The 25,310-nt window shown below is 42.6% G+C and overlaps 1 protein-coding gene and 1 non-coding gene across 3 annotated transcripts in view; one reads left to right on the forward strand and one right to left on the reverse strand.

The window, feature by feature from the left end:
* Window positions 1–3,763: 3,763 nt before the first annotated feature.
* Window positions 3,764–3,836, reverse strand: TRNAV-UAC. Its single transcript has one exon. It is a non-coding gene; the product is annotated as a tRNA-Val (tRNA).
* Window positions 3,837–8,515: 4,679 nt separating this feature from the next.
* Window positions 8,516–25,310, forward strand: part of PPEF1 (protein phosphatase with EF-hand domain 1) — a 35,558-nt gene continuing 18,763 nt past the window's right edge. Inside the window, exons 1-5 of one of the 2 annotated variants that reach the window (XM_032100755.1) lie at window positions 8,516–8,951; window positions 13,924–14,113; window positions 17,590–17,717; window positions 18,513–18,564; window positions 24,175–24,347. In XM_032100755.1, coding sequence (XP_031956646.1) covers window positions 14,050–14,113; window positions 17,590–17,717; window positions 18,513–18,564; window positions 24,175–24,347 — 417 coding nt within the window. In that variant the 5' untranslated portion in view covers window positions 8,516–8,951; window positions 13,924–14,049. Of the gene's footprint in view, window positions 8,952–13,923; window positions 14,114–17,589; window positions 17,718–18,512; window positions 18,565–24,174; window positions 24,348–25,310 lie in introns of those variants that run through there. The other variant, XM_032100756.1, reaches the window with a different exon arrangement.

Below are 25,310 nucleotides of genomic sequence, written 5' to 3' on the forward strand. Positions count from 1 at the left end.
TGCAGCATCTCACTTCAGACTCTAAGTATATTCCTTATATTGTTCAGTGTAAAATGGGCTGCGATGGAAACAGAGATTTCCAGAGCTGCTGAAGACACTCAGATTCCCTCTTTGCATTGATGAGCAGTTGGTATCTAAATCTCGTGGGTTTGAAAACACCAGCTTAAAAATCCCTAAATACCTTCATCCACATATCTCTTGGAAAACCAGACCTGAGCTTCAGCCTCTCACCTTATGGTCTCATAAGGACAGGTCACAGCGAAGGAAAGCTACTCACACAGAGAGAAATCACCTACCATGTTTTAAAGAAAAATAAAGCCAAATTCTCTCCCATCACCACATGCATTTTTAAATCAGCTTGGTTTATGGTCAACCTCACCCTTCAAATACGTTTTGATTTTGTGTAAGAAAAGCACAGTAGCCCAGGGAATGTGTTCAGAAATAGCACAGCTCTTATCAAAGAACATTTCGTCCAAAGGGATACTCTTAAGACTGGTGGCTGCCCAGTTATAAAACTCCCTCCAAACAAAAGAAAGGGAAGCCTTTGTTTAAAAAAGTGTCTATAGCATTAAAAAAACCAAACTGTTTTACATGAAGATTAGAAGAGTATTAGAATTAAAGTCTCTATATAAATAGTATGCAGTTCAGATAGTCTGTGTCTAAGGGTGTTGATAGTCCTTCATTTTAATAACTGTAAACAGCAAAACCACGCTGCCAGTGCAGACAGCATTGCTAAATGATCATGTAGTTAATTCTTAGCAAGCAGTGAAATATTTTCAGGTACAGAAGGCAGAAAAAATTTAATGGTCAGTACATAACATAGCACCAGAAATGGCTACATTTACCCTGGATAAAAAAGAAAAAAAAAATTTTAAAAAGGATAAAGATTAGTCTGGCACTGATTACAGAACAGAACTGAGACTAGTACAAATGGCCCAAATTAAGACAGTTTGGTAACATTCCCACAGCGATGCAAAATAGGAACTGCCTGGGCAGGTTCACTCTTCTGTCTATACATCTTTTCCAGCTGTAGCTCACGTCCCATTAGGCCTAAGACATTTTGTTATGTTTTCATAGCCCTCAGAAATCTTGATGTGTTTCATTCTGCCAGATTGTGGAAAAAAAGCCAGAGATCACCCCGTACCATGGAGATGCTTTTAGTCTGACTGGCAGCATGTGTGTGAGGCCTTGGAGGGGAAGCGGGAGGCAAAAGTACTCGTGTGTGAGAGAGAAGTGCAACTCCACATAGCAGTGTCATGTTTCTCCCCAAGTTGGAGTGCCAGACGGCTCAATCAGAGCAGCACACACAGATCCATGCGCCTGGAAGAGGAACACAAACAATGAGCAGTGTCTCAGCAGGAATATGTGACTGGCACACTTTTGTTTTAGCACAGTAAGGGAACGTACAAAACACACATTTAGACGTGTACACGTGAACCAGGGACATCTCTCAGAAGCAGGATACTGATGTGCGGAGAGGGCAAGACTGCCAACGCTTTTAGAATCGGAGTCAGAGCTCGATCCCCTTCAAATGGACAGAGTTGCAGCGGTCAATACACATTTAAGATATGGCTTTAGGAATAAAATATTTTTTTACAAGTCTCAAGTGTGAGCTGAAGTCGTCTTCTGAAATAGAGACCTTTTCCCAAATGTAAGAAAACGTGAGGCAGATAATTATACAGCGCTGACCACCAGGCCCAGGCCCATTCCCTGTAACTCATGCACTTGGGGTGCTTTGGCCATCGATGGCAGCATAGGCACCATGGGATCACCATCCCTATTAGATGGGAGGTACCTACACCAAAGGCTTGTATATCCTACATTAGGAGAAGTCTAGCTATGTCTGACTCAGCTTTGAGCCTGTATCCTGGAAGCAGCCAGTCTGTGGAAGACAGTTTACCCCAGACACGGGACCACATTGCTTTAGCTTCACCTCTTGTGGACTGCACACACACTGCTGTCCTGGGTTGCAGTGTATTCTATTACCATCCTCATGAGCTGTTGAAACCAGGAGGGGCAGTGTTTCCTTGCCTCCTCCCCCCAGACTATCTTTCTGTTAATTGCCCACCATTGTCCTGCCGCCTGACTCAGAGATAACTCCCTCCGGACTATCTTCTGTTAATGAGCCTCATCAACACTTTATCTCATGACTCATTACCCCATTGTGAGATGCTCCACCCAGAGGGAGGAACCAAGCATCCCATCGTGGATATAATCTGGGACTCTGACCACCAGAGACACTGGCTTCCCACTGGATTTCCAGAGGACAGGAGCTACACAGCCACCATTGGACTTTCTGAGGAAGAGCAGACTCTTTTACTACAGGATCACCGCTTCAGAGGACTGCAGCCACCATTCTACCAGACTGCTACCACCACCGTGCCTAACAGGGTGTCAGGTTGTACCTTGACTCGGTCAGTTTGACAGTGTTTTCTTTTACTTTTTTTTTTCCTTTTCTTTAATTTCCATTAAATTGTTATTCTGACTTGGTGCCTCCCATTGGTTTGTTTTCAAACTAGTACAACTGCTAAGCAAAATAGGCAGAGGAAAGCCAGACCCGTGTACTTCTGCACTTTCAGGTTGCAGGTTGCACAGGCCCATAGCATCAGTATGGTGTAATCTTACGACTTTGGCCTGCCAGGTCTCACTATGGGATGTGTGGCTGCTTTCCACCCAAAAAAAGCTTTTGCAACCTGGCCCAGGTATCCCTGCATTGGTCTGCAATCTCTATCTGCAATCTAACTGCACCTTGTCTGTAGCCCAGAGTGTTTTTTTAGTGAGAACAAGCACTGACAAAGGTTAATAGTTTTCTTAATATGATGATGATGAAGGTAAGTTTCTTAATAAGTCTCTGATTAAAGTAAGTTAAGCCAATTTTTTCTCTTTAATCTTTAAGATAGGTAAATCACACCCTCCCACTCTGATCCTGCAAAGATACTAAAGAGCTGACTCCAGGTCAGCAGAGCTCAGGGAGTCTTCTCCTCCTCCTGCAGAGACGTTTTAGCCTCAGCACTCGACAGGGCTCCCACGCAGACAGATGCCGTGCCAGCAGCCATGCCCAGAGGGTACCCTTTTCTAAAGCCTTGCACGTGCAAAATGAGACAGCATAATTTAAAAGTGAAGCTGCTCCGAGGCAAGCTGAGATGGCTCTTTCTTTCCCGATTAATAAAGACGATACACACAGTACAGGGGAAAACACGGATGGAGTTAACCGTGTTTGCTAGCTGTCTGCTGTGAAAAGCACTGGCCTTTCCCCAGAGCTCAAACACTTCTCCAAACACAGGGATGAAAGGACCTATGCTCCAGTCTGTCCCGGTGAGACTCCTCGGCGATGCATGGGGCTGCAGACTTCGCCACGGCCTTTGTCCCTCGCTGCTTGGGAGCAGGCACGGGCTGCTGCTTCTCCCCACGGCCTCTGCTCTCTGTGGCCTCCTCGGTTACCCCTCCTCGGGACCAAGGTAAGGTGGGGATTTCTCTCCCGCGCTGGCAGGGAAAGGCTCCTCTTGAAGGCGGGCGTTTCCTGCCAAGGTTGCAGCCTGTGGAAAGGATCCCGTGTGGCAGGGTTTCCCACATGAGGTGCCTTTCTGCTCCCGTGGAAACACCGTGCTCCGCCTCTGCCGCACGCAGGGCCCGCGCTTTCTTTAACTGGTTAGGAGGTTCCCCGTCTTGTGGAGGAAACAGCTAAACCGTAAACCGATCGCGTTAAAGGAAATTACGAAAAACTCAGCGTGAGCCAAGAAAAAAAAAAATTAACAGCTGGCGCTGGTTCCACTGGGGCTCGAACCCAGGACCTTCTGCGTGTAAAGCAGACGTGATAACCACTACACTATGGAACCGCCACGCGAAACCGTCCTCCCCACACTGCCCCTATCGACGACACGCTGGCCATGCCTCCCTCCGTGAGTGAGGAGGGAAGTCTGGTATTCTCTTTTTAATTGCTGGCTGATTACAAACAAATGTAGTAATTAAAAAATACCCTAATGCGTTTTCTGTCCTTCTGAGACCTACAGAAGGGCAGTGACGGGGGTAAATCAACTCTAGGTAAGGCTTCTGTGCCACCGTGTTGGGGCAGCGGCGGGCCCCGCTCTGCCCGGCCGAACGCGGCGCACAGGGGCAGGTACCGACCCAGGGTGGGGCACGGGCCACGTTACAGGGAGCGCTCCCTTCCCCTGCACGTATTCGGCACATGCATACGAATGTGTTCCGTAAATCTTTTGCCTTCAGCGCGTGTGCTCCCAACGCCATTGCCACTAGCCCCGCTTCGGGAAGGGCTGCCAGCCTTCCTGCGCATCCCGCTGCTCCTGGGACATGCTCAACTGTTGGGCTGGGGTGTCACATCACGTTGGCCCGAGTGTGGGGAGGGCAGGCTGAGCTCCGGAGAGCTGCAGCAACTCCGCCTCTGCTCCGGGGGAGCCCGGCTGCGCGGACTTCCTCTAAAGCCACCATAGCGAGGTGCTTCAGCTCTCTTTTCAGCGGGGCCGGGAGGTGTAGATGATTTCCTCGGTACTGGAGGTTGTTTAAGAAACATAAGGCAGTGAGAGGCAGAACGCCCGGCTCTTTCCAACCCCGTGGAGAGGACGGAGGGTTTTCCGCCCGTGTGTGGCCGCCCGGGCCCGGCGCCCCGCAGTCCGCGCCGCCGGCAGGGGGCGCCCCGCGCTCGCCCACCGCCCCAGGCCCCGCTCGGGCCCGGAGCCTGTGCGGGAAACAGCTCCTTGAGTAGGTGTTTTGGGTATCCATCCATCCATCCATCCATCCATCCATGGACTTTCTTGTCACCTCTTACACCCCACCATAATTGCCATCTTCCCCCTGTTATGTTTTACCTGGGTTTTTGCACTACTCGCGCCACCTCAGTCCTCACCATATTGCATCTTGCCTCACATCTCAAAGGGAGTGGCTTGTAGGAGCACAAATTAAGGCACGTGTACAATGTTTACAGGTTAAAAGTTACAAACAGAAGCTATTATTTGGAATCTAAAAGGTAAGTTTGTGAGTTTTCAGAAGTGTGGCGCTTGTAAGCAAAACAGTGTATTTTTTGTGGCTAAATAGTGTAGTTTCCAGGACTCCTGAAATTAATAACATTTTGCTGAAGCAGCAGATTTATTTACTGTAATAAAGTAGAAAATGTTGTCCTTTTTTTCATTAGAAGCAGTTTAATAAGCATTAGATGAATATACAGGTGAAGAAAATTATTTCCAGAGACTTGCTGCCCTCCACCATGGATGTGATGGTTGCAGTTATTAGTTGGTAGTTTCTAGTCTTTAAAAAACAATCAAAATTTTTTTAAAAAATCCTTTTACATACTGATCATTAGCGTGTGAGTCAAATCTGTGTGCTCTCCTGACCTGGAGAGCCTGATTTAAAGGCTTTAACCCTTTGGGGAAGAGACAGTCTGGTGGGCCTGAGGCATCAGGACGTAGGATTTGCAGTGTGTGTATAGCTTCTGGTTCACCAGACCAACAAAATGCACATCAAGCTTTTGTTAGGCAATTCTTATGCCCATTTCTTTTTCCTCATGTTGCTCTACTAAGATCTCTCAAACTCTTGGTGCTGTAGATAGATAGTTATCATTTCTATACGCTCTAAGTGGAGGTTGAAGCTAAAGTGAGGGAGGTAGAGTTGTGCAAATTAGGTCATTAGTCATTGCTTCCCAGAATAATCTGCATTCATCTGATAATTTGGGAAAGTTTCTTTAAAAAAAAAAAAAAAGTTCTCATTTTTTACAGAGGGTATCCTTATGGTTTCATAGTGTTCTGGTCTAGTTTCTTGGTCTTCAGGAGCTTTGAGGCCCTACCGCTGCCTTTCTTTCACATTTCTGATTTTGTATGCTTTTTGCCAAGGATGCTACTTTTGATGTGTTTTATTCACCTTCTCACCCAGAATTGTCAGTAGGGGAACATTTCTTTTTCTGTTCACACAAATTAACCTACTTCTTCTAATGTGTGAGCACAGATTTCTGTCATCTCACTGACTGAGACAGAGTTTAGATTTGTTCTGGACATTAATGTCTCACTTCACTTTTTTCTATTTGTCTTTTTTTTTTCTTTCTGTCTCTGATTGGCCATCCAAGTCTCTCAGTTAGGGACTTGTCCCCTGGCTAGTACTTTAAAATACTTTGCTGGGTCATATAAAAATACTTCGTTAAGCTTGGTAGGGCAAGAGGAGGGAAACCATGGTCAGAGCTTAGAAGGAGTACATTCACTTCAACTATGATTATCTTCATTCTTTTTGAAAAATATTGGTTACATCACTTTGTAGTGGGTGCATCTGAGAAATAAGCCTGAAGCAGAATTTGAATTATGTATGTGGAACGCCTGCATGAAGACTTGCTCGGGAGGTTAATGTTTCCAAAGTATTTGGAAAACAGAATATGTGCTATTACATCAAGAAGGGCTGCTTTTAGAGGGATGCCCTGATTTCTACAGTAGCACCATCACTGGGTTTTTTCTTGTCTAGAGCTAGACTGCTCAACCATATATTCCCCGAATTTTTTGGCCTACTTTCTGTTGCAGCTGTTGATGATCACTAAAACTCTATTCAGCATATTAAGTGTGTGTGTGATACATGACTGCTGAGCATAAAAGCAGTAGTATGTGTGACCTTGTTGATGGGACTGGTATGTTCTCTTTGCCCTTTGTGGAAAGGAAAATGGTGTTGTCTCCTTGGACTTGATAGGGAAAGGTTAATTTGGAAAGGACATTTGTGTTTCCTCAAGTTGCATGTTATTGTGATCCCCACAAGTAACTGGAGAGGTGGCTCAGTCCAGCAACACTGACTCTTTATCAGGTTGCTTAGTCATGTCAGATCACTGAGACAGAGGACAAAGAACTTCCCTGAGAAACAAAACATGTCCTAAAGAACCTAATTGCTAAGGTTATCTCTCTCCCACTGATCTTGGATGAAATGTTTCTGATGGATTTATTGGCAATTGGAGCAAACCTTGTAGCCTCTCATTATGCAGAGATCTTGGTAAATGCCAGTATAGATGAACTTATCAGGTACAGTAAATGTTTATAAATAATGTGTATCCCGGGAGTGCAGTGGAAAGAGGTTGTGATGTATTTTTGCTTGCATGCATTTTGGCAGAGCAGCATGATCATACATAAAAGATTAGCTACTGTAACTAAGATCAGGGAAAGTGCATCCTGCCAGAAAAGCAAACATCAAAACTCTTCTGGGTCATGCGGAATTATTGCGCTTGGTATGCTTTCCATTTACTGCCTCGTCTCACAGGAGAGAACAGCTTTGAAAGTGGAAACTTGTGTCCTGGACTCCAGAACCTCAGAGGACTAGCTCAGTCAATCAAATGTCTTCTGCCTCGCTGGTTTGGCATTTTAAGTGTCTTTTGTACCTTAATAAAAATCTGTCTCAAAAGGGTATTTGATCACTTTGTCCTTCAGAGTGGTGGTTGATGCCTTTAGAACTGTCACCCCACAGATGGCAAAAAAATTCTGCAAATAGCAAGTTATGGTATTAGTAGACCTTTGGGGAGGGACAGGAGGATGAAGATATTACTGTATTTGCCTCTATTCTCAGAAATCTTTTGCCTCCCATCCAGTCCTGGTGGGGCTCCATCACCTGGAGAGGCTTCAGAGGAAGGGGCACAGTGAACTTCATCTTGTGCCCAGGCACATGGAGCTTTCTCCCACCCCAGCATGCTTTATAACCTGTGGTTCTCTTTGGACCCACAGGCCCCCGCCCTGACCCCACAAAAGTGGCTGCTGTGCTCTTTTCCATCACTGCACAGCAGCACACAATCTCTCCCTGGCTTTTGGACTGGGGCAAAGGTGGCCTGATGAGCATAAGTGATGCTGAGGAGTGGGCCCAAAACTGTAGTGGTGATATTACAATATCATGCTTCCAGTGACACCTCCTAGTTTTGAGTGGTTTGGTGGGGTATGCATTCAAAATCAGTGTCCCTGTGCTATCCATACACTGCCAGTGGAGCAGATTGTTCAGGGGCTGTTGTGTGAGCAGTGGGCAGTAACAAATCACCATGATGGCTCTGCCCTTCCATAGGGATCCTGTGCAGTGACTGAGAGTCAGGGGTCAGTGTGGCCAGGAGCTGGGGCAGAGATGCAGGACCTGCTGCCAGGGGTCAGGGGGCTCAGGGTTTGATTTCAAAGCACGGCTTTCTGACTGGAGCAAGGCTGCAGTGTTCTCAGCTTTTTCAATCCCTTCCCAGCAGTCACACAAGGAAAAGATGAGCCAAAACATGAACTAAGTCCACGGAATTCCAGTCACACACTTATGGTGAGAACATGTGCATGCACATGAAGAAACTGAAGGCATTAGCGCAGTGCTTCCCACCACAAGATCTGAGTGCTTCATACTTGTCCCATTATCTGGGTATGACTGAGTGATTTGGAGAACACCTATATTACTTGCATGCAGATACAATGCCTTGCAGTAAATTCAGTGCTCCTTTCCTTAAAAGCTTTCATAACCATGCCAGTCACATCAGATAACCAAAGAACCTGGACAGCCTTATGTTTTTTCCAGTGTGCTAGATCTGCTAAAATGCAAATCATTGCCTCAACACAGCAGAAAGGCCGAAAGAGATCATGTGACTTCAGATGCGAGGCAGATAACTTCAGCCCATCCCTTTCTCTGCCTGAGATTCAGGAGGCATGGTGACAAAACAGCTCTTCAACACGCAAACAGCACAGCTGGAGGGCTGCAGCCATGAGCTTTCACATCAGGTTGGAGGATGAAAACAGCATTTTCCCCTGACTGTTTCTGAAGAGCAGCATTCAAGAAATTTCCTCTTGGGAAGCTGTATAAATAGGTGGAGAGCAAGTGCATTGGAGCTCCAGAGCCCCAGAGACAATTGGAGCACCTGTTCTGCAGAGCTGCACCCCCCAGGGGTTGCTTTCTCTTAAAAAAAAGAATCTTCTAAAGGTACTCTTGTACAAAAAATCTCGGTATTGCTGAAGCCGAAAGAAAAAAAGGTAATATCTTTGGGTGGGATATATATATATATATTTAGCTCACATTTAAAGAGCAAATTGACAAAATGACAGATGTATGTGGCATTATTTATGATCTTACCCTGAGAAAAATCACTGTGCTTCAAATTATAATGTTTGACCTGGACTGAGTCAGTTATCCAGAACTTCTGAGTACAGATGAGATCAAATAGCTTTCAGACTACTGTATTTCATGTACTTTCTGTTTCAAGAAATATAATTTTTATTATATTTTTGAACCTTCTTCTGATGCTTAACTTAAACTTTATGAAAACCATGCTGAAGCATGAATTTAATTTTTAAACTGGCTCAGATTTCAATGCATATTTATGCTGAATATTTGCTTTTTCAGGATGTCATTAAGAACCTGCTTATTAACTGTAGGACAGTGTGATCCAGCTTTTTGCTTAAAGGGTGTTAACTTCTATGCTCCAGTTGGGTTCAGTTTACTAGAACCAACTTTCCTTCAGGATTTTCAGTTTTCCCCTTGTTGCCCAAAGGAATCTCCCCCTAGAGGCGTTTAACATTTCTGGAAAGTGATATGATGGGTTTGCTCATTCTTCAAGGTGATCTGCACCCCATCTGTACACCTGCATCTGCTACTCCCCCTCTTTTTAAAAACAATTGTGCCCAAAGTCTTGCTGCACGAAAAAATGAGGCTGCTTGCTTTATTTTTTGCAACAAAAGGGAAAAAAAAAAAAAAGGGTTAAAATGTTTTGTGTAAATGTGTAAATGTACCCTTTAATGATATAAATAATATGAACTGGTATTCTCCCACCAATTTTTCTACCGATTCTCTTTGGGTTGCATGCATTTCCTGAGCTAAGGGATTGCTTGAACTATCTACATGTTCACACCTTGGCTACTCTTGCTTTTATTGCTTTTTGCAGTGCATTTTTTGGTTCAGGAATATGAGTCCACCTTAAAACTTCATCCTATTCTTCATCCTATTCTCTTTCAGGCTTTGCTGGCTTTCTGGTATCTTGCTGCATCCCATTCCCTATTGATTCCTGGCCCCAACACTAAGGTCTATCAGCATGGTCACTGATAGCAATCATTCCATCAGCTCTATATTGAGCTTAGCCTTGCTTCTCAGAGCGGGCTAAAGAAATTGTCTGTTAACAAAGAGGCTTTCTCATTTCTTTCTTTCACATGTATATAATCACTGAAAATCATTTAATAGAAATGTTAGTTTGTTCCACAGATGTAAAACAATGGAGACCTTATCACATATTGATTTGTCTATGTTTGATGTTCTTATATCAACCCCTTGGCAGATCAAATTCAGTGTTGGTGTCAAACTTACAGCTCTTGTGCCATAGCCAGGTTCCATTTCACCCTGCTAGTTGACTGTGACAGCTTCATCCTACTTTCTGCAGGGTGGGTCTTTTAGCTAATGAGATCTTTAATTCATCTCCAGATTCCCCTCCTTGACAATCCCAACAAGACAGTTTTGGAGAGCTGTCCTACTGCAGGTCCTGACCTGAGTGTTGTGATTGATGTCTGGATTCTCTTATCTAGGGTGTTTTACTTTTGCCAGCTTCATGTCCGAAGCAATGCACAGAAGCAAATCCATCACAAAACCAGGTTATGGCTTCTCTATGGTAGCTGTAGTTTTCATATCCAAATGAAAACAATTCTGAAGGAAATCTGTGAGTCACAGTAAAATAAGAAAATTATAGCAAGATGACTTCAATTGAAAGTCTCTGTCATTAGAACCATCCATCCATTCATCTGATCTTCATGCAGAAAACTCTCCAAGTACATGTACCTCCTAAGACCTGTTATGGGAGGAGATCATAGCTACCTATTCACAAATATGATTGAGAAAGGGGTGATAGCAAAAGGAGGCACATTGCTGGAGAGAGCTGTTGAAACAACTTCTAGGGGAAGTAGCATAATTATGGAAACCCCATCCCAACAAAAATAAAAGGAGGAGCCTTTCATTTTTGTTTATCAAAGGTAAGAAACAAATGAAAAGACAGAGGAGTAAGAACTTAAATCCTGGTGGCTCTTATTCATATGGCTCCCATATCCTCAGGTTTAGCCCAGCTTACACTTGTCTGCTAGTGGGACAGCTCAAATAGTTTTAAAAGATAAGGTGTGCTTTAAAGGATGGCTCTCTGCCCAAAGAACCTGCCATCTGATTTCATTAAAAGTCAGCTATAAATCTTTACAGGATGGTCTTTATGTGACTGACAAACTGGAGGCATGATTGATTTGGGGCAGCAGCTATTAGATCCTGACCAAATGATGCTGAGCCATAATCTCTGTAAATCAGGCTCTCAATAGCTTGGGTTCTCAACCCCAAATTTCTGAGCACTTGCTGTGTGTAACCTTCAGTGACTCCTGTCCAGGAAAGAGCAGCATGTGCTACTCTGGCTTAGCTTTGTGCACATCCATTGGCATGACTGCAAAGACATTTTATTTTGTTTCAGTGGATGGGTTGTACTTTTAGTGCCTGTCTATAACAAAACTGGCTTTTTTGCTAAGCTGAGACAAATCTAGCATTTTTTAAAGTTATGTCTAAAAGTGGGGAAGATCACTGACTTGTAGAAATTGAATGCATGCTTTTTAGTCAACATGACAGATTCTCTCTTAAAGGTAAATCAGTGGTATAGTATCCAGTATGTTAACACAGTGTTATATTTCAAATTCTCATCCAGCTACCTTGTGTCTCTTGCAATACCTTGGTAAAAGCTCAGCTTTCCCTTTCATCAGCCAACATTTGGGGGGAGTTTTGTAATGGCAAATGATTCTTCACCAGACACTGCTACACTGTATAGTAAGTAGCTCACAGAAATTACTCTCCTGGCCTGGAGTCTGGACATACTTGTTGGCAGTAAGGATGGCTCTGTAGCCACTTGAGAAGCCATCATGAAAAGTTGTCCATTTTTGAATGCAGATATTTGGGACTGAAGGTGATGACTATTCCCCTGGACTACCTCTTTGACGGCCAGATTTGGCCTTTTAGGAAGTTTAATGATAGGATATATCTGTGCAAGTTTTCCTCCAAGCTCTGAGTGTATGTTTGAGTTTTCATTTACTGCTGTCACAATAAAATTTCTGTCCCTATGCCTCTATCTTTTAATTTCTTTGCTCAAGGAGGTTCTAGAAGTCCATGAGTTTAGAGGTATGTGGAGGAGAGTGGTAATGATTGGGGGAAAGATGAAGTCACTGAAAGCAGGGTATGATCACGATTCAGCCCCCCATTTCTTGGGTCAGCCCATTGTTTGCTGTGGTTTGAATGGAGGCCTGAGAGGTGTGATGGTTCTATTTGGGGCTCCCATTGCCCACTTGCTGGGCACAGGCTGAGTTGCCCTTTAATCAAGAATCTCACTGCAGTAGAACTTGGATTGTAAGATCTTTTTTGCTCTTAGTGCCAGTCTTCAGACCACAATTCAAGTCATGGCTGGCTTGTTTGAGATGGAGTAATGAAGGCTTGAGATCCTCTTAAGAAGGAAAGTGAGTAGATGGTATCCAGGAGAGCAAGAATTGTTTGGAGAGAAGACAAATTTGAGCTATTAGCAATATCAGTGCTGTATTTGATGCTGCCAAAGCCATTGAGTGGCTCAAAATTAATGTAAGAGCACTTTTAAAAAATTTCATTATACCTCCTTCAGAGAGAAGTAAAGCAGTCCATTGCAGGGAAAAAACCTTAAACTCCTTCTTTCCTGAAATAATTACTCACTCATAAGGAGTCAGACCCAGCTGAAGTGTAGGGTACCCTTGTTTTGTGGGACCCTGAAAAACAGTCCCAGAACTACAAAGAGTTGTGTGACATTAACATGACATGACAGGATATCATACATAATAATAAATGTAGAAAACTGCACATATAGTCCCAGAATTATAAATGTTTTCTAATTATTGAAATTGAAAATCACCTAGTTATGCATTTATGAGTCCTTTTCTTTTGTATCCTTCTTTTATTTTGATTTCTGCTAGTAAAGCCAAAGGAAAATAGTAGCTAAGGATTCATTTTATGCTGATGAATTTCTTTGTTTTAAAACTCAGGTTAAAAGAAAAGGAATATCAATGAAACAGAACAACAAATGAAATAATTCAGATGTGAGACGTATCCCTGGAGATGGAGAGAGAGGGGTCAACATGATCATATAAGAAATCTTTAGCTAAAATAAAGTTCAGTATCTAAGAGCATCAGTGAATTTCTTGTTGCTTAGAAATTGATCCATTTTGTATCTCAGAGGAACTGTATTAATTTGAATTTGTTGATTAGAGAGTGTATTGCATTAGCAAATGATACTATTTAGTGAAGAGTTGAGCAAGTGCCAGGAGAAAAACCCAAAAGACTTCACTTCAAAATGTATTTTGTTCACTTATTTAATGAAACAAAATCTTTTGCTTGGATTGTTTCAATAGAAATGCAACAGAAAACTGGATATTTTATTTAAATGAAATCTGACTATGAAGTGATTTGCTATGGTATTGTCTGTCCTGGTAAACTTGGTGGTAGTGATAAAGAGAGATAAAGTGATAAATGGGGTGGTAAGGCAACTTTTCAAATCAATGGAGTGTTAGGAGGGTTGAGGGTTGGGGTTTTTTTAGCAGTACTATCAGATGTAATTTAAAATCTTTAAAATCCTGCAGTTCCAATTTTCAAATCACAGAAATGAAGAGTAATGTGTTGCCATAGTCCCTTGTCCCTAGTAATAAGGTTTTAAATAGCTATTCTTCAGATTAAGAAATCACTGCTGCACATTAACTTTAAGGTAACATGTAAGGAGTAAACTGTATTAATTACTGAGTTAATTTCTCTTGGCTGCAAGTTGATAGTAATCAGATGTGAAAAAGAAATCCAGTGTGCTCCAGTTTGTGTAGGATGTGCTGTACAGTAATTTGTTATGTGCTGAAGGTACTTCAGATTCTTTGTTGTCAAGCACCTTTTTTTTTTTTTCTCCCTGTCCCTTCCTCCCAATCTCACCCCTGTTAGGGGTACTAGGACGAGCCCAGGAGCCCAAAGGAGTATAGCCCTCATCACTGAAGGAACAACACAGGAAATGTATCTAATGCTAACAGCTGAGGGAAACATGCTTCGTATCAGCAGCAATTAAAACGGATGGGCAGCATCATTGGAACCATGGGGTGCAGCAATTCTGTAGCTGACAGAAGGTCAGAGAATGGTGAGTGTTGCTTTTGTCTTCAGGGCAAGTGGTTGTTCTCTCTCTAACACCAGAAGAGGATTGCAAGGTAATGTTTCCCCCCTATCCTGTTGTCAAAATACTTGTTCAGGGAAAATTATTTTCTAATTATTTTCTTTTTAAAAGAGTGCATAGTTTTTAGATGCTGGCTGAGGTCAGGAAGCAGCTTTAGACCACCTCTAACACTGACAGATTGGGTTGTAAAAGATTCACAGCACCTGGGACAGAAGCTAAATTTCAGAGGTGTCTGTGCTCGCTCTGTCACTGGCAAAGCTTAAGGGGTAAGGTACTGAGTGGGACTTTTTATGGCTTTTCACACCACAGGACTCCTGGGCAAACCACCCCAATTTCCCTGCTGTTGGGTGACCCCAATTATAAAACAAGTGTAATAAAGCAGAGCTATTACAGTGACTTCAAAATCAGTTTTCTGGCCTGCCAAGTGCCTGGCCTGGCATTCTCCCTGACAATTACTGAGGCTGTCAGCTGAAAGTCCCCACAGGACCTGGTTAAATGTTCAATTAAACTAATGGATCATCACCCTCCTTTTAATCATACCCCACCTTGATATGAACTCAGCAGTCTTTGCACAGGCAGGTGGGTTCCAGGATTCACTCAGACCTTTGTTCAGACCCTTTGTGTTCTCTTTCAAGATTTTTCATTAAAGCACAATTTGTTGGTCAGCAGAGAGCCATGTTACATGGTACTGTGCATAATCTTAGGACATTATTATGCTGAACAGCCATGGTTGAAGAGGAAGGCTCTTTCTGACTACCAAGCCAGGACCCAAGTCACAGGAAGCTGGTGACTATGAAGCAGGAGCACTTAGTCATAGCTACAGGGATCCCAGCTGACTGGTTTGAGAGCAGTCCTCAGCTTTGTGTACCCTACTCCATAGCAGCATCAGTGCTGTATCACAGCAATGAAAATACAACGCAATCAGCCGGACTCCCAGACCTACCTGTAACTCGGAGGCAGCCCTTCTGCTTTGGGTTTGCATGCTGTGCCTACGTGTGCCTTGCAAGACCTTGGATATGTGCTACTTGGGAATATTTCTGAGTGTGTAAAAGCTTGGAGTGGGCATGAGTGTCGGTGACTGAATGACGGTCTCAGACCGCCAGGGAATCTGAATCGTTTACGCAAAGGAGTGAGTTGGTTTTATACACTTTTCTAAGGCACAGTATCTCCTTAAATGGCGTGACCTATCCCGTGTTGCCACATCAGCAACACACTTTCTCAATGTCCTTTCATGGGGTGGTCAGTCACTGTTCACTCCTCTGGCAGCTCCCGGCAGGCTCCTCTCGGTAGAGGTCTGCTGTGTGACACCTCCTCCCCCCAGGGTCCGGGGGAGATAAGCCTCTGTGTGCTGCCATGTGCCTCCGCAGGCAGGTTTTACAGCTCACAGCTCAATTCTCTCTTGTAATTCCCCATACATGAGGAGCTGTACTCTTTCTTGATCAACAACCATCAGCACACATTGATGTGGGGCATTAGCCCAAAGATGGCTTATGATTTTGTGTGCTTGTTGGACTGCGTTTTGTCTTCTGGAATTGCTGGATGGTTTTCTTTCTGCTCTTCAGCAGTAGTCAAGTGATGTTGAACCATCGTTCTATCTGCAGCCTGAGGCTGTACATTTCTCTAATGCATTAATAACATTAATTTAACAGATACTTGTTGGTGTAGAGACCTTCTGCAACTGATAACAATTTCTTTTAGAGATGCAGTTTAGCCTAGTGTGAAAATAATGTTCTGGTTCAGTCCTGAGAATAACAGTGCTGTAATAAGTACAATTAAAAAAAAAGACAGGAAACATTCTGTTAGATTTGCAACATTAACCACAGTGATTGATACGTTTCTGTCTTATGTGATAGCAATGGAACTGTGCCATGTTAAGTGCTCAGGACCATTAAGCAACCCGGGGGGGCTTTAATGGGAAGTTTAATGGGTCTGATGCTGAAAATCAGTTTCTGTGCTGGTGACTGCGCTTTGCCCCTTAGGTGCTCTTCTAAACAGAAATGTTGGTGACAGCCTCGCTGTAATATGTCAGGCTTTCAGGTCTGTAGTGGTGGAGACTGAAAGGACCGAAAATAATAGAGATGTCATAGTTTTTGTAGGGTCTGAGGGATGCTCTTAGTCATATAAGGATCACATTTCCTTCAGTCAGGATTTTTCTAGGGTGGATGCAATATCTACAGGATGGGAGTCTTTATGGATTTTAGTTTTGTCTAGACTAGAAAATTTTATCACTTTAACTATACTGTATAATCATTAATGGTAAAATGAGCAAACAAGGTGTTGTTATGGTATCTGTAAGAATTTTTATAAAAAGGTTTCCTTAATGTTATACATCTATTAATAGAATCACTTTCCCATTAATGTTTGTCCTTACCTGCATAACTATCAGTTTAAGAAAAAAAATCATTCTCACTCAGGTTCTACTCATCTTAGTAGAAAAATTCCTGATATTTGAGATCAGTTACAATAATTGACTGGTGTAAACTGTTGTCCCTGTAGTACAGAGCTTTTCTTTACTGTTTTGCAGTGCAGGACAGTGTCCACCCCAGGACTCCTTTGTGCCAGCAGATGTTGCTCTGCTTAATAAACTTTTATCTGAGCAGTTAAAGGAATGTGCTCTCTTTCTGGCATGAATGAGGCCTATAGGCAACAGGCTTTTTCCTCCAGCCTGCAGTCTTGATGACTGTCCTTCAGTGAAGTTTCCAGCAGTTTTCCAGTCTGAGATCATTGTAGACACAGCTTCTTAAAATGCTGAGTGGAATGCATATTCAGCACATAGTCAAAAATCGTCTTCTGGCATGTTCCCTTGAATTTTTGGGGTGAGTGTTCTTTTGTTAACCAAATTAGCCAAAGATATACCTGATTGCCTTTTGGCTTGTCTGTTTAAGTAACATATTCTGCCCCTCAATACCATTTGTTAACTTTTTATCCTAGGATTTGAATTTTGCTGGCTTGCTGATGCAGCTCTGCAGGCAAAGACTTTCTGGTAGAAGAGGTTGTTGAAAATACTGTCATTATATGGCTGTTCATGTTGCAGCTTGCAAAATCAAAGCTTTTTACTGCAGCTTGGTAAAGAAAGACATTCTACTGATAGGCTAAACTGTTCTTCCTTTCCTCACCTTCCCAAAACTCATATAGTGCCCATCAGCTGAACATGACTGACTTCTTACCTGGGTACTGTCTTCAAGGCAATTAAATGGGCAAGGTTACTAACAACTTAGGCCTGAGCAAGTCAGCCAGCTTGGGATCTGTGTCTAAAGAAAGAAACAGTAAAGGCATCATGTAATTTTTTTTCAGTCTCACTTTTACTGGGTACCATCTTATTGTTGACTGTGCACAATGGACTGAATTTGTCATCTGTCTGAAATTCTGCAAAGGCAGCATGCATATTTCCCTTGTAGATTACCCTGCATCCATGTGTACTCCACTGCTTTCTGTTTTGACAGTCATTAGAGCTGCAATCCTCATCCAGAAGTGGTACCGCTTTACCATGGCTCGGCTGGAGATGAGGCGCCGCTATTCCCTCAGTATCTTTCAGTCAATCGAATATGCTGATGAACAGGATCAACTACAGGTTTGTAATCTTCCATTCTTCCTGTACAAACAGTTAAGTTATCCCCAGGACTGTGTCTGGACAAACAAAATGGGTATGTGGCGATTTCTTCCTACAAAGTTGGGTCCTGATCAATAAAACTATTTCCCTGCCTGACACATGAACCAAGTTGTGTGTATTCATACACAGACATACAGGTGAATGTAACTACATGGGCATCAGGACACCTTCCTGCCCATACAGCACATCTAGGGTATAGGCTCCTGTATAGCAGCTCTGTTAGCCAGGGATTGCAGGTCATTTGCAGATCACTATGGTTGATCTTAACTGTGTCTGTGAGGCAACATATGTGCAACAGAGATATCAGTGTTTCAGCATGTCAGCCCAGGCTTCCTTTAGGGTCAATACAGTAAATTTGGAACTTACAGGCCTTTGTGTTCATCCTAGCACCTGTGTGTAAAGTCAGTTCAATGCATTGTAGCAGTTGTTTCTATTGACTACGAAGGAAGTCTAGGCAAATAGTCTGGGTGATGGGCAAGATGAATTACACCCAAAAATAGCAGCACTGACACAGCCCTGAAATATTTTATGTATTCATAAAGTGTCAATTGTGAGTTCATGGCAAAGAAGGAAAGGGAGCTATTTTTGTAGTAGGACACAAATTGTGTAATTGCAGGCTGATAATTTGGGAATATACAGTAGTGACTTAGATCCCCCTAAAGGGGAAATTGCAAGTAATTGAGTAAGAAAGATGTTAATGCTTGTTGGATCACCTAAACTCATCAGTGTGTTTGTTCTTTTCTTTTTCATACTCAGCTATCCAGCTTCTTTACATTCATGCTGGATCACTGTACTCATCCTGATTCAGGTAACGATAAAAATAAAAGTAATGTAGAGATTCTGTTTGAAAAACTTGATATGAGGAAAGTTAATTTTCAATGTGATCTTTACAGCCTATGGCATGTGCTGGGGTTGAGGTTTGATAATGTAATATGAGTTTGATCCTCTAAGTGTTGACACTGCTCACTATCTACTCAGTGAATCAGAGCAGTCAGTAAGTCAGAAACAGATGCTTTTGTCCTCACGAGAATATTCAGAGGTGCTCAGAGTGCTTTCTTATGTTACTGCCCTTCCTACAGAATCCAATTTTCACAGCTTTCTATGCATGTTTTCTTAAGCTATGAGATCTGATTATTCAGAAAGATTGTGTTCAGTTGGTTTAAGGCAGGTATAATCAAAGAGGTTGCTCTTCCCCCCACCTCCCCCTTCCTCTCCCTCCTGGCGGTTCTGGACCACTTTTTAATTTAATTTGTTCTAGATTTCACTGCAACATGTATCAGTATGTGAACGATAAAAAATGAAATAAATTTAAACTGCTGGAGATAAATCTTCGGAAACCATCTCAATTAAGTTTCAGTTATTCAATTAATAACCTTTAATTTTTGAAGTATTTTGGGATCCTTGAACATAACTTACTTTTGAGGTCAAGCTCAACAGAAGGACAGAAAGTGATTCTTAAGTCCAGAAAACAAACATGACTTCCCTGAACAAATTCAGAATAGATCTAATCCCAGCGGAGTTAAAAATGAGGCTGTCCCCTTCTTACTGCATTACAAGAAAATGCCCTTTCTCTTTCATCTGGCCTAGCCACGGGTTATTCCAATTAAAATTTGCACAAGATACTTTGATAGCAGGATAAAACCACCATCAAAACCTTAAGTGGTTCAGCATTCTAATGACAACCGGTAGAAATGGTAATTTTTCTCTCTTAAATACTTTAGAGTGCCTAATGCTCTCTGTGCTCTGCAGAAAAATAAATCACGTTTGAGCCTTGGTCCAAAGTCAAGACAGATGATGCAACAGTCCTTCCTTTGATTTTTTTTTTCCATTACTGCCATATTCTGTAAAAAAAAATCTGCTTTAGTCATTTAACTTCCTGGAAAGGAATTGGCAAACTTAAAGAAGATCAGATACTGCTCATTTCAACTACTTCTTCATGCTGATAATGCACCTCTGTTCAGCTTTTCCATCTGAATGGGGAAGAAAACAGTAGTGCTAGGTCTGAAATTTGGAAAAATATTGTTAATCTCTATTTTTAGTATTAAAATGGAATTTTTTAGCTGCTTGTTGTAGATATGGTTTATCCACCTTTATTAATTGTGTCTGCTGACAGAAGGAACAAAGGTGAGGTGTCTCAAGTGACTTTCTAGGGCTCAGGACATTGCGGAGCACACTGCTACATGCATAGGTTTATATGCAGGTGGAGATTCAAGCCTCACCTGTGCACAGGGAGATGGAGGGTCCTGTGGGCTGCCCCTCATCACCACTGCAGGTGACCTGTTTCTTGGTCTTGTAGATACTGGGAATTGCAGATGCGGTTAAGGCTGAAACACGTGATAAAGTGCAGATGGGTTATGATAAAGCATTCTTTTGTCTTGCTAGCTTAAAACTTCCATTTTTAGGACTGATTTTGTTAAGACTTGATGACTGCTCCAAAGGCTTTATTTTTCTCTTGGTTTGTTCCCCCTTTCTAACACCATGTGTTGCAGATACCAGAACCCTAAACAAAACCAAAAAATTCTGGTGTATGTTTAGTAAAGAGACGGCCAAGGCTGCCTATCTATGCAAGAACTGACTTAGACTTTTTTGAGGGATTGCATATCAAATGTCTGTTGTGTGGGTTGTGGTTATTTTGTCCAACTACTGGCTGTGTCCATTCTTTGCTTTAAGCTCTTGATTGCTTGCCCCTGGAAGTGACCTTTGCAGCACCCATGCTAGCCCCACTGATGTAAGCAAAATCAGTGCTGAATAGAGGGATTCTTAAAGAACTGCTTCCACTTTTGCTGAATCACCATCTTAAGAAACGAACCACCATGAACGTAAACATAACAACCAGAGAGGCTTCAAATCGACTTTGCTATTCTCTGGTGGGTTTTTTTTTTTTTCATCAGTGTGTGCTCACTTAAATTAGAGTGATTGCATATGGTTCAAAAGCTGTCTCCAAGAAGACAGTATATAATATTCTTACCAGAGAATAAGTTGCCTGTTCTTCTCAGTATGGTAAGAAAGTTACCTGAAAATTCTGTGATCTGTGGTTTTCCTTACATTATAAACCCCTCGGTCTCCACTATTAATCTTGTTGCTTTCCTCTTTTTAATCTGTTTTTGCAGATTATGTTTTTAAAAGAAAGGAAGCAGCTGCCATCTCATTAACACAGTAGTGCTTTTGATGTGATTGTTTATCTGTTATACCCTAAAGCTTTTTTCATTCTCTCATTCTCCTTAAGATGCCAGTGTAGTTTGTGATTGGGATATTATGTAGTTTGTGTCTTGTTCTGCTTCTTATTAAAGGCTATTTTGCAAGGGTTTATGGAAAATAAGAATAAAAACCTTTTCTACCATACATTTTTCTCCCTCGTTTCCTGAAAAATTTTACTACATTCTCAGCTTTCAATGGAAAGTTCTCTGGTCAGAGAAAACTAGAAACTGCCTTTCCGGCAAAAGGTGACCTATTTACTCACTCTTTTATGGGCACATTGAGAGTGAGAAGACTGCAAACACATCCTGGGAAAAATGGTGGGACTGGGAATCTAAGCCTGTTCCTCTCAAGGTCACCAGGGCACCTCCTGGAGCCTTTCTTCAAAGGGGAACAAAAGAAAAAACGTGTTGTTTTCTGCAGTTTCCTTCCCCATGATGCCTCCCTTACAGCTTTAGTGCCCTTCCAAGATATTTTGCACAGTTATTCTTGCAGTGGAGAGAAAGTTATAGCTGCTTGTAGTTTGTAACGCCCAGGAATGGAGTGAAAGAAGAAATGTCTGAAGTGTTATAGAAACCTCCTCCCTCCTCTTTGTAGGCTCAATGTCCATTTGGCTTTGGCCTGAGGGCTGTGAATCAGTATCTGGCATATGTAAGAGCCCTTCTCAGGAGTCAGAGGTGCTCTCAGATACCCCAATGGTCAGGCTGAAGGCACACAGATCGTGGCAGAACAGAGAACTGATTTCAGAGCTGCAGAAGTAGCTGATTCCTGGTTACCCTGATTGTGAGCACATCCTTGGCAGTGGCAACTTTGACTTGCCTCTAACAACTCCCCTGGCAAGACGATCTTGTCAGGAGAATCAGGTCCTTGGGCTTTCTGTAGCCAAATTGACTCCACCTAGGTCTGGGCCTTTGTGTTTAACACTGAATATGGCTGTAGGGTAGTTGTGTGGGCTCTCTTAATGGTGAAGGCTCAACTCTCTGACCTCTGGTGTCAGAGTACAAAGCAGGTCATTGCCTGTGCTCCCTCTAGTCAGTGGAGAGATGCAGATGCTGGCAGAGGGCATTTCATTCTGTCTTGACACATGTGCCTGAACCAGGCAGGCCTAGACTTTTCATCTGTCTTTCAGTATGGACTGAAAGAGCCTTGATAGCTTCAACTAGAACAGGAGAATGTGAGGGGTGCTGAATCCTTTAGAATTAGTCCTGCATGGGGCATGTGGTGAGCTGGTGTACTTGCTGGCCACCATGGTGATCCCCAGGCTGCTTTAGGTCATCCATTACTACTGTTCAGAGATGGGACAATCATTGCTGTGCAGGAAGAAGCCTTAAAATCCAGCTGAAAGACTGCCTGAGGAGCTGTAAGCACACTCTAAGGGTAATGACAATGACTGGCTTTTGACAACTCATCCAGAAGTGGAAACTGGGGTGTACTTTGCAGAGATACGCCCTACAGGGAAAGAGATTGCATTTCCCAGCCTCAGCATGTGCCAAAATGGAAGCGAGTCTGTGAGGAAGGCAAGTTCATGTTCAAAGGTAAAGTGATGGATGGATGGCTTGCTGTGTGCAGGAAGGGAAGGCAGGAGTAGGAGCAGGCATGGGCAGGTGTCTGCCTGGCTTGAAGCGCTGAGAAGATCACTGACTTTGAAGGAGTCATGTCAGATGAGGACAGCTGGCTAGAACAGGCAAGAAATGAGGAATCTGGGTGGTCTGAGGAGCTGGTTCTGCAGTTGCCCACTTCCTGGGAAGTAGGGTGCAGAGGGAGATACTGTCCAGAGGCCTGCTGCTAGAGCTGGAGCAAGAACTGGTGCAAATGTGCTTGGCTAATCACTATGTGGGAATCAGCAATTTCAGCCCATGGTGACGTTCTGGTGTCCAGCCAGACAAAGCTGTAACTGTGGTAGAAGGCTGCAAATCAAACTGTACTTGGTGGAAACAGCGAACCTTGCTGTTATTTGATGCCTTAGTCCATTTACATGGCTGAGTATAACATTGCATTAGCACTGAATGTGCTAATCAGCTCACAGCTGAAGTGCTGATAGTAAAACGGGACTTTTAAAAATCCAGATTACATTTTTATCTATTTATTTCTTTAATATGGACTTTATCCAGTTGCAAGACAAGCTGGCCTTTATGAATCTCATAATTTAGGAGGCCACATGCTGGTTTTAGCTACTGTGAGTTTTGAGTCACAGCCACAGGTCAGCTGTAAATCAGCAATAAATAATACAGCTACATGGCTGTAAATAATACATTTTTATTTGCAGTTGCAGGAAATCAGGGTTACAGAAAACTTACGTGTAGCCCAGCAAACAGTGTTTACAACAATCATCTCACAAGACCAACTCTGCAACAGCATCTGCTAGAACACTTTTGTTTAGGGCCTGGTTCTCTCTTTTCGAATAATATATGATCAAGACAATCTGCAAGAAGAAAACACTGAAGTCTGGTGATCAGTCAGTTACATTTCAAGGTTACATCAAGAAAAATATTGGATTGAAGCAATTAGCCGTGTTCCTCCTTTCTCCATGTTCCAGAAGAATTAGAAGCTATGCTCTTCTTTCACCACTCTGTTTTTGTTTACTTTATTTCATCCAATAGTTTTATGGCAGCAAACCAACAGCTGGCATTGTTTCCTAGCTGTATCAGAAAGGAGTGATTTGCAATCCACTATGAATAAATAGAATTTTGTTGGTGACTTTTAAAATAATCGCTGACCTTCTGGTATTTTAAGTAGAAAATAAAAGTAATAGAAGTGAATTTCCAAAACCTGTATCAAAAGTGTAATATTGAACTTTAAACAGATGATGATCATTAAAGATCAGCCACTACTTTTGTGTCTCCTTGCATCAGGGGGAGGGAGAAGGAAGTTTGTACCAGGTGATGGTTCTCGTTACCTATGTGAGCAGACTGCTCCACAACTTCAGTGCAAAATTTTTTGCACCCTGACCACAGCTACCAGCAGTTGGAAAAGAGTTTTCGCCTGGTTTTAACTTTGCTTTGGTCTTTTTTACCTTGCTTTGGTTGATTGGTTGGTTGGTTTTAGTATTGTGGAACAATCTGTGGAGACCTGGAGCTTTTCCACGATACGAGGCAGGAGTCAGTCACTGTAATACTGCAGCAGTTAAAGCAGTTACATTCAACCAGTTCTGGCCATGCTGGTACAGCTCTATGGGGGACTGGTGGAGTTTCTACAGTTTTGTTTTTCTTCCGTCTTGTTCCAGTGTCTCAAATTTTTACCAGCCCTAGTGCTCCTCAGGTGATGGATGAAGGCTTATGTTTAAAAGAATTTGAAAAGAAGATTGATGTTCCAGACTCCTATTATGGACCACGACTCTCATTCCCCCTTACTGTTGAAGATGCCAATGCTCTCCTTCATGCTTTCAGGAATGAACAGGTAATTTGCAACTAGCTTGGTTTTGTTTTTTACTTATTTTACATCTGTCAAGTTGTTAGTTTTCACAATCCAATGCAAGGCTAAACTGGTGCCCAAAGAGATATTTCACCCTTCTTTTACATCCCATTACTTTTTCCTGCTAGCCCAGTGTGATCATAAATGTGCATGGTGAGCCACCTTGGGAAATTGATCTGGCTGGAAGTTAACACAATAAAATCAAAAGCAGACAGTTCTCAGACAGACGAGTTCCCAGATTTGATTCACTACTTTGCTGCACGACCACCAGGCCCAGCACTGGGGAGGAGGCAGGGAGTAGTGAGATGAAATGAGAACACTTAAGCAGCTGCAAGTCAGGAGATCTCAGTGAGAGTACAGAACTGGGAAAGGTGTTCTAAGCTAAAATAGAAACTAATTATCATCTTTTTCTGGGTTAAAAGTGCTCATTGTTTGGTCCTCTGTCTTTTGTACCCCCACCTCATTCTTTTAGAGGAATTGAGGTGTAAGGGTTAATCACCTCATTCCAGGCTGCAAGACTCTACCATAACAGTGGGAGTGACCATAAAGCAGTGCTAATGTAGCAGAACACAGTGACAGCACAAATCTCTGGAGCTCAGGCTGCAGCTTCCAAGGCACTGAGGAGGCTGTCCCTCATTCTCTGTATTCCTGAGCCAGCCCTTTTGTTGCCCACAAGATGAGGGTGGAGCAGGGAGGCATTACATGGCACAGCTCTGTTTGAACTTGTAATTATTTGTGCTTAACAATATGTTGTATATAAAGGTTAAGGGTCTATCTTGCTTTTTAATTTTCTAAATAAGAATTTTTTTTTCTGAGTTAGTTTCTGTGGAGGCTGATTGTAAAAGTACCAAACATAAAGCAGATGATAAATGAGCCAACCCACACTTCACCTTACTGTCCACTCTCCCTTCTCTTATAAGGCTGGCATTTTATTAAAGAAATGATCAT

This window comes from Corvus moneduloides, chromosome 2, assembly GCF_009650955.1.
Source record: "Corvus moneduloides isolate bCorMon1 chromosome 2, bCorMon1.pri, whole genome shotgun sequence".
Classification (NCBI taxonomy): domain Eukaryota; kingdom Metazoa; phylum Chordata; class Aves; order Passeriformes; family Corvidae; genus Corvus; species Corvus moneduloides.